The 9,847-nt window shown below is 45.0% G+C and overlaps 1 protein-coding gene across 1 annotated transcript in view; it reads right to left on the bottom strand.

The window, feature by feature from the left end:
- Positions 1–1,326: 1,326 nt before the first annotated feature.
- Positions 1,327–9,847, bottom strand: part of cndp1 (carnosine dipeptidase 1) — a 10,397-nt gene continuing 1,876 nt past the window's right edge. The window contains exons 4-12 of the mRNA XM_056602598.1: positions 8,387–8,549; positions 7,836–7,924; positions 6,684–6,881; positions 5,911–5,995; positions 5,144–5,304; positions 4,500–4,664; positions 3,810–3,951; positions 3,005–3,152; positions 1,327–1,749 (exon numbers count right to left, since the gene is read on the bottom strand). Of these exons, the coding sequence (XP_056458573.1) occupies positions 1,671–1,749; positions 3,005–3,152; positions 3,810–3,951; positions 4,500–4,664; positions 5,144–5,304; positions 5,911–5,995; positions 6,684–6,881; positions 7,836–7,924; positions 8,387–8,549 (1,230 nt within the window). The 3' untranslated portion in view covers positions 1,327–1,670. The remainder of the gene's footprint in view (positions 1,750–3,004; positions 3,153–3,809; positions 3,952–4,499; positions 4,665–5,143; positions 5,305–5,910; positions 5,996–6,683; positions 6,882–7,835; positions 7,925–8,386; positions 8,550–9,847) is intronic.

Raw genomic sequence — 9,847 nt, 5'->3', positions numbered from 1 at the left:
ACGGAGGCTACCTAAATATGCAGTGCAGCATGTCTTTGTGAGCGCAAGTGTGTGACTAATGAAGCTAATGAGCCTAAAGGTTCATTTTTAATCTAATTTCTCATAACTGTGCTGTTGTACTGTACAGCTGTCTCTCCCACATTACACTATTATATTTCAAATTCACACAGTACGCCCATCCTCCCTTTAAATGTAAAAAAGGCAAGAGATTAATTTATCTGTTTACCTTGTTTCACGCATCAATGTCACAATAGCCTACGTTTTTATCCTCTGCCTTTCCCTTTTGCTCTTGATTTTCCTTTCAAATACAGGAAACAAATAGCTGTCATGTGGAAAACTACAGGCAAGCGAAGTGAACATTTCTGTACACACGTTTTGTGACGTGAGTGCTCGCCCATCTGAGCTAGCCTACTTTTAGTGATTAAGACGCGCCACTGTGTGAAATCCAAGTTATTCTTGGCACCGTTTTGACCCTGCCCTTGATACCAAAATACCTTATGAATAGACATCCAAATAGACATGCTTGTCGTAATACGCCCAGCATTGTGTCACTCATGTTCTGTTTCATTCTGTAAAAAAAGATTATCATCGCAAAAAGAAAATCAACAATCATAAAAGTTGTTCTTTTTCACACGACCTGTGCTCTTCCATCTTTGTCTTTTAATCTGCAGGCATCAAAAGGACGCCGGATACCTGGAAAAGACGCTGAAGACTCGACCGTCGTGCGAGGAGGTCGGGTACACACTGCCCCCTGGTGGAGGAACACTGTATTACAATGTAGTCCAGCCATACCCAATTAAGGAAGTGCGTTTTTCTATATCGCTCTCTGCGATGTCAGTGAATCGACGTGTAGGAGGTAAGTGCGGTTCTGAGTGGAGTATAGGCCTACCCCCACCTTTTCTACAAAGAGACTGGCTGAGAAACGCGGGGAGACCAACAATGTCAACATGGGTGAGGAGGGTCAGCTGGTGTTGTGAATCAGGCCGCTGAAGAGACACGTACGGCTTTTTCACAACGCCAGGGTCCCTCTCTGCCACTTACGGCCAATGAGATTCTGCGTACTTTGATACACCGTTATCAGGTTAGAATATGGAACAGATATTACATTTTTTATTATTGATTATGGACTATTTTCTGTGACCACATTCAGCTTGCAGCTCACATTATTTTTTATTAATTATTATAAAGAAAATCTCATTTGAGGGTTATTATTTCCCATGTATTAACAATTTATGCAAACGAAAAGTGGAGCTCTTTTTTTAAATGACCAGTTCTTGGTCCAATGTAGAAGGTTTTCATGGTATTTATACTTATAGAATAAATCAATAAACATGAGGTCAAATGAGTTTTTGTTGCATTGTGCATTTAATTGCCACAAAACACATACAGTGCTGTAAGGAAATCGAAGGACAACAAACCAACGTCAGCAAATAATGATTACCAATCGCACCTCCTCCAATCCATGAATCTGGATGAGGATAAGCTGCACCTTTTTGATAAAATTGAATGTAATATGACATAAGAGGTGAAAAATGAACAGATAGACAGATTTATAGATATAGATACATGAATATATTGATCTATTGATGGATAGATAGGCAGAGATGGATAGCCGGGGATCTGAGGGTTTGGACACTGTCGTTTTAGCCAAGACATGCCGTAGAGGACGCTCACACTCTACTCTTCTGAATCTGGGAGACTTCATGGAGGTAGGCGATGAACAGCTTGGTGCCCTCCAGGTAGTTGTACCTGGAGAGGGCCGGGGAGACAGAGAGAGCTTGAGGATCGTTGTCCAATACGCCTTCAAAGTAAAAGCGTTGTGTGTTATCTAATGTTGAGTATGCACCACACGGCCACTTTGGACATTGAGACAAGGCAAGTGGCCCTTCTCGTTATGAAAATCAAAATGAAAAAAGGACATAAGAAATTCAAACCAATTCATAAAATAGTGGATACGATTATTCAATCGTTAAGCATGTTTTTTTTTTCGCTTTTTTTTCATTGTTCTAGTGTTCTGTGTTGGATTCCTCCAATCCATATTTGAAAGAAACGATACGGTGGGTAAGAATACACTGTTGGTCAAATCGAGCTTAGTCCGCTATCTACATGTCGCAAGGATACGGCAAACAAATCCATCGCTCACCCACTGTATGTTTATCTCTCCCTCTGAGGGCAATGACTAAGTGTGTTCAGAGTCATCAGCGGTTGTTTGCCCAAGCCGATCACATCAATGCTCAGCTTCTCGTGGACATCTATTCCAGGCTCTATTACTCCTATAGTCGGGTTCTCTCTCTCTCTCTCTTCTCTGCTCTGGTCTCTGAAGTCATTGCCTTAGTAAAGCTACCAATCATAATAACAGTCTGCAGTTAAAGTCTCCCGTTGCAGTCTTACAGACTCTTCAGGTCCACAGTCCGGCCAGCGGCCAGTCAGCCACCACTCTGTATCATCCATCAGCAAATCTAATGTTGGGTTTGATTTATTTTATTCATTATTTCAGTTGTTTATCCCCCCCACCCCCTCATAATTCTTCAGACTTTTGTGGGCTGGGGTTTGTCTTGTAAATCGTGTTTATTATTATGTGACTGACATATTCTTCATTTATGTTCCCGCTCCCTTGTCCATGCAAAACAAGTCAGTTGCTCTCTTAATAAAGCTTCTGTACCATAACCCCACTTCATTCCTTTACAGCTCAACTGCGTTTAATAGAAGAAAAACCTGGGTAATTAAGACACAGTTACTATAATATATCTTCACAAACTTCACATTTTGATATTGTAATGCCCTACGGATTTCCTTACGGTTTGTACTTTATTCATACTCTCAATTATAATGATATAATTGGATTATAATCATATAATTATAATTGAGAGAAATATAAACATAATTGTTGGTCTATATTGAGTGGAGTGATTGAGAGCATGTGTCAGATCGTCCCGTGGGAAGAATAAAGCCATCTGAACGAGAGTGTAACAGGGAGGTGCAGGGAGGTCTGGGGTGTGGTCACCTGCTGATCTTCTCGTTCTGGGAGTGCATGCCGTCGTCGAAGCCTCCGATGGGCATCATGATGATGCCCTTCCCGGTCACGTCCTGGAAGGTCCTGGCCACGGGGATGGTCCCGCCCTCGCGGATCATATCGGGCTCCACGTTGAACACTTGAGCCACGCAGGAACGTTTATAGGACGTTTATAAGGGTGACGGAGATCATCGACAAACCATCAGTATCTAATTAAAAGGGGACTCATCTGAGACGTGACGATGTTGAATCGTGTGGCTAGGAAACATGCATATACTCGTAGATGAATGTTTGCATATCGCTAGCCTCATAGCATTATCGTCCGAGTCATATTTTGGCCAAATTGTGGAAAACTAACCTAACTCTACTCTCCTAGTGCTGCTGAATCACTGTACCTCATTGGCTGTATCCTAAACCAATCAGGGGGCTTTTTACATTCTATAATCACCATCTGCGACGCTAAATAGAGGATAACTCTTTAAATATGACTTTAATGCCATGAGGCTAACGATATATGGGGGTGCGTGTCTGTATAATACAAATGCATGTCTGGGTTCTTAACATTATCCCGTAAATCATCCTTGAATAAAGTCAGCACAGTGCTGCTGCTGATGGAGAAATAAACCAACAAGCCTGCCTCAAGCCACACACCGTGGTGGTGTTCTGCAGCACACCTTCGTGCCCCTAGTGATTACGCGGGTACACACTGTGCTGTTTCATGCCCTTGAGACCCTAGACGGGCTGATCTCCGCGGTCGTCCAGCCCGCCGCTGGAGATGAGTAGCGGTCCAGCCTACCTCTCTTGACAGCCTTCTTCCCAGCTTCGTAGAGCACATGCCGGGTGTCGGCCAGCCAAGGCTTGGCCCCGATCATCATGGTCACCTTCAGCTTGTTGGGGCTCTTTCTCCGGGCGAACGCCGCCTCCAGGTACTCCGTCACCTGCAGGGACGGGCCGTGGAGGTACAGTCAGCAGTGATCCAGTTATGGGAGGGAAGGGTTTGCGACAGGGTGGCTCCCAGCCAGTGGGCCGGTGACTTTTGAGGTCAGGCGAGGTGTGCGGAAAAATGTTTTTGGAGTGATTTCAAACATTCAGCAGGTATGCAAAGATGTATTGAAATTGGGTTCTGGTGACTTTATAAAAAGTGGATTTGCTCTATTGTTCATAGAGGTAATTTTGCCACCAAGTCCACATAATGCATAAGTTCCTGCTCCATTTTTATTTTTTTTATAATTGTATTATATATATATACATTTATTTGTAAAGTAGTATTGGTTGAGATCCTTGTGATACTTTTTTGAAAGTCTGCTGTGTTTGACATAAACAATGGCTCCTAGCATGTACAATGTCCTAGTAACAACGAGTGTGAATTCCCTGCAACTTTATCTTGGTGTGCCATGAATGTCTTGCCTGCATCACTGTGGGAACCAGTGCTCGACCATAACAGTGTGAACCAGAACAGAACACAAGATGGCCGTCCGTTACTGACCTGCTTTTTGACCACCTCCGGGTCCATGCTGGGGACCTGTCTGATGGAGAACTTAGCAGCGACTTTGGCGGGGATCACGGTCTTGGTGCCAGGGGCCGAGAAGGCTCCCTCGATGCCGTGGATGGAGACTGTGGGGTAGCGCCACATGTGGGCCAGGAGGTCTACCTGCACGCACGTGGCGGGGGGCGGGGGGGGGAATTAACCAATACAGAAATGAAACAAAATGAACTGAAGCAACCGACAGAAAGGCAGGCAAGCAGATTTTCTTATTTATACATGTTAAAAATAATACTGACAAAATATTGAGCAATAAAATGCAAGAAATAAAATAAAAATAAAACAAATGGGATCCTCAGGTACTAAGCAACAAGTACATAACTGAGGGGGTACATAACTACCCCCTCAGATAGGCAGGTAGGGGAAGACATAGAGAGAGATAGACACAGTGATAGATATTGATATATAGAGAAAGGTAGAGAGAAAGATATAGCAAGAGCAAAGAGGCATAGTGAGTTGGAGAGAGAGATCGCAATAGAGAGAGGGAACAAGAGCAAGAGAGAGAAAAGAGCTAAAACGACCCAAAAAACTAAAATACCCAAACAGCTCAAACAAAACACCACCCACTGCTACACCCCTCGTCTCACCTTATTGTTGTACATGAGCTCGGTGACCCCCAGCTTGTTCTTGTAGTTCTCCATATCAAACTCAATGTCCTGGTAGGTCTTCCACTCCTCGTCAGTGAGTGGGTCCACAGCCTCCCGGATGCCAGGGATCAGGATCTTACCACTGGGGCTGATCAGAGTGTCTACACCCCAGGGAACAACACACAATCAACACACCACAACACAACACAACACGACACGACACAATCAGGGATCGTTGCCCGGCGACATCCCCTTGTCTCTTTCCCCCTCGATCCACCAAGGCTGAGGCGTGTACTGATGGTGTATTTGGGGGAGGGGAGGGTGGAGGCAGACATTGGGTGTGCAGTGCTTTAGACTTTGCGTACCAAACATTGTGTGTGTGGGGAGGTTTCAATGGATTTCAAGGTTTATTAGACACACACACACGGGAGCCGGTGAGTGTCCGCCAAACAGAGTGAATATTGAAATGGTAAATGGACTTCATTTATATTGTGCTTTTATCCAAAGCGCTTGATAATAATACCTGATATTTACCCATTCATTCATACGTTCACACTCTGCTCACACAGCGCGTCGGGAGCAGTCAGGGTGAGGCGTCTCGCTCCGGGACACCTCGACACTCAGCCAGGAGGAGCAGGGATCAAATTGGCAACCTTCTGGTTACCAGCCAACCCGCTCTACCTCCTGAGCTACGCCCCCCCCCCCCCCCCCCCCCCCAGCCCGCCAATACTGAAAACTTGACAGGGACACAGAAGGCACACACTTACCCAGAATGCCGATCAGGTCGGTCATGGGCTCGATGACGGTGCCTCCGTAGACGCCCGAGTGGAGGTCCTGCTTGGCCCCCTCGATCTGCAAATCACAGTCTGTTTAGACGTCTGTCTGTCTGTCTGTCTGTCTGTCTGTCTGTCTGTCTGTCTGTCTGTCTGTCTGTCTGTCTGTCTGTCTGTCTGTCTGTCTGTCTGTCTGTCTGTCTGTCTGTCTGTCTGTCTGTCTGTCTGTCTGTCTGTCTGTCTGTCTGTCTGCCTGTTTAGACGTCTGTCTGTCTGTCTGTGGCACTGTGGACGCTGATCAAAACAAACAGTTGAAGTGATATCTTATCTTGTTTCAACACACTGTGGAATGTCTGATCGGTAGAGGAGTCGCACGAACTGTGAGTGTGTGTGTGTGTGTGTGTGTGTGTGTGTGTGTGTGTGTGTGTGTGTGTGTGTGTGTGTGTGTGTGTGTGTGTGTGTGTGTGTGTGTGTGTGTGTGTGTGTGTGTGTGTGTGTGTGTTATTATTTGGTATTGCTAAAGGTATTGTATTATTATCATTATTGCATTACTATTTTAAACTTAAACAAATGTTAGACAACCTTCCTCTCCAGAAAGAAATAAAATGTCTCCTCCAACATTAGATGGGTGGGAGGGGGGGGGGGGATTGTATCAAGCACTTTGTGATACAGTTGTGTTGCAAGTGCTATACAAATAAAGTTTGATTGATTAGAACATGACGCCTAATCTGGGGGGGGGGGGTCTTGGTGGCCCTTGGGCGGGATACCTCGGCGGAGAAGTAGCAGTTGCCCCTGGTGCCGTAGGTGAGGGCGGGCCGCAGGCTGAGCCAGCCGCAGTCAGAGATGATGATGTAGTCCACGTCCAGCAGGAAGGTGTCGCGCTGGGCCACCACCATGGCGTCCAGGCCGTTGGAGCCCGTCTCCTCCATGCCCTCAATGATGAACTTCACGTTCACCGGCAGCTCCTGCGGGATAAGGGAGGAAAGGAAGGTGGTGGTGGTGGTGGTGGTGATGGGAATGAGGGGGTTTTGAGGGGGGGGGGGGTAATTGAAATCACATCACCATGGAGACGGCTTGACGGGTGAGCCTGCCCTGTGGCGGCTGTTATGCAACAGCACAGCAGGGTTCTTGCCCTCGTTCTTTCTCACTCTCTCTCTTTCTTGCTGTCTCTCTCGCTCCCTCTCTCTTGCTGTCTCTCTTTCTTGCTGTCTCTCTCTCTCTCTCTTGCTGTCTCTCTTTCTTGCTGTCTCTCTCGCCCTCTCTCTCTCTTGCTGTCTCCCACTCTCTCTCTCTCTCTCTCTCTCTCTCTCTCTCTCTCTCTCTCTCTCTCTCTCTCTCTCTCTCTCTCTCTCTCTCTCTCTCTCTCTCTCTCTCTCTTTCTCTCTTGTTGTCTCTCACTCTCTCTCTCTTGCTCACTCTCTCTCTCTCTCTCTCATTCTCTCTTGCTGTCTCTCTCTCTCTCTCTCTCTTTCGCTCTCTCACAGATTGGGAAAAATCGGTGGTCTGCAGCCTTTTCACATGTGTATATATAACTAACCCTTGGTATGCCAAGATCAAGAACAAATTTGTTCCTAGAGTTTAGCCATTCAGAATGGCATTCAGATACGGAGTTACAGTATTTGGCATTAAGATAGTCAGCACTCAGATACAATATTTATCAAACCACTTTGACTTTTCAAGTGATATCCACTGAAAAACACTTTCTTCTCTATCGCCGTTGCCTGAGGGTAACTACGATATTTAGGCCTCCAATCCCATCCTATTAGGTGTACTGTTGCTCTTAATTGAATTGGAAGGGGAAGGGCAATCACCCGGGCTGTTTTCGCTAGTAGCCTATTAAATGATCAGGCAAGCTGTGAATGAAAGATGAGGTAGAAGAGAGGAGGAGAATATAAATCGAGAATACATCTGTCTCTCACTATGTTAAGTGCCTGGTAGGCCTCCACAGCATGGATCCAGGCTAAGACGGGGGCTTTGTTGTCTGAGGTCCCTCTTCCATGCATGTTGCCTGTAAAATAGTCAGACACAGACACACACACACACACACACACACACACACACACACACACACACACACACACACACACACACACACACACACACACACACACACACACACACACACACACACACACATCATCTGGCAGTCCTGCCTCCAGCAACATGAATCTCGATCTGCGAGATTAGTGTGACCTCCACAAGCTAGGCACTTTTTGCATAGAAAATTGAAATGTAATTTCCCTATGGACTCAGATAAGACAAAATCAGATTTCTCAACACCTGGGAATATAGAATACCTTTTTTTGCCAGGAGCCAAGAGTCAATCTCCTAGCGCATGAGATGTCAATTGAAGAATGAATGAGCATTTTGCAGCACAGTTTAAAGATGAATCACATTCGTTGCTGCTCGTTCCTGTGCAAAGTGTTTCTGGGCCGTTGACCTGGTGACGGGTGGACTAAAGATCCCCTACCGTTGATCTCTGTCAGATTGTACGGCTCCGTGGCCCAGCCATCCTCCAGCTTGCCTGGCTGGACGTCCACATGGCCGTAGACACACACAGTGGTCTTCAGAGGGTCGCTAATGAACTGGGCGGTCACTACTTTGGGTAGGGCCAGCATCTCCCCATTGGGAAGCTGGTGGGACCAATGAGAAAACGCAATTTCAGTCTGTTTGTGTGTGTGTGTGTGTGTGTGTGTGTGTGTGTGTGTGTGTGTGTGTGTGTGTGTGTGAGGTTGGGTCTGTTGAGTTCCACATTTGTATAGGATATGCCAGTATGAGCATTGTCATAATCGTGTGGACAAAACTTGTGTCTGGTCCAGACACAGTAGTATATATTTAATTAATTATAGCGTATTTCGCAACAGTTAAATATTTAATTGTTTTATTTAATCAGTTAATCGGTTAAGTATTTAAAAAATACTTAACTGATTGATCATGGTCAATTCACATGGATTTCATGAACAACACATTTGATGCCATTGACATGCCTTGTATATAAGCTCAGCTCATTCACATAATGAGTCATATAACAGTAGAATGGCACCATTAAACTAGACATTGCTTTGGACTGCTGGGCGTGAGATGCAGACAAGCCGTTATCTGAGCCAGTCGTGGGGAAGTTCCTCTGGCCACGCTGGATGCCAAGACAATACAGTAATAGCAAGATATCCCACTAGCTTACTATGGACAGAAGCCAATGGCGCACATTGCCTTCTTCCAATAGTAAGCTAGTGGGATATCTTGGAACGTCATGGGAAACGTAGTTAAATATCATTATCTATATCTATATTATATAAATAAAAAAATATATATATATGACCTGTCCTTAGAAGTGGAGCAGCAGCCCTCTTGATAGTAAAGATTACGTAGTAATTTGTAATAATAACTTGGTTACTTAATAAGAGCCGGTGGGCTGGTAACCGGAAGGTTGCCAGTTAGATTCCTGGAGTGTCAAGTTGTCCCTAAGCTAGTAGCCTAGATACTTATATGCTCCCGACGAGCTGGCTGTCACCTTGCATGGTTGGCTCCGCCTTCGGTGTGTTAATGTGTGTGTGAATGGGTGAATGTTGGGCAATATTGTAAAGCGCTTTGAGTGACTTTCCATCGTAAAGCCACTCAAAGCATCGTAAAGCCACTTTACATCGTAAAGCCACTTTACATCGTATTTGTACAAATACATATACTAACCTAAAGGGACAGTATTGTTTATTTTATCACTATTTTGATCAATAGATTACAGACGAATTGGCTAGTATAAACACATAGCCTATACTTAATTGGACCATGGAAAATAATTAAAAAGTAATCAATAATTTGTGGAGAGAACTGCCTACAAGGAATGATATATAAATAGATATAGAGACAGAAAGGAAAGCAGTTTCTCTGCTCTCACTTCTATTTATAGTATTTATAGTCTTTACAGTAGTGTATT

The sequence above is a fragment of the Gadus chalcogrammus genome, chromosome 11, assembly GCF_026213295.1.
Source record: "Gadus chalcogrammus isolate NIFS_2021 chromosome 11, NIFS_Gcha_1.0, whole genome shotgun sequence".
Classification (NCBI taxonomy): Eukaryota; Metazoa; Chordata; class Actinopteri; order Gadiformes; family Gadidae; genus Gadus; species Gadus chalcogrammus.
The sequence above is the reverse complement of the archived record's forward strand: the minus strand, read 5'-3'. Positions and strand labels throughout refer to the sequence as shown.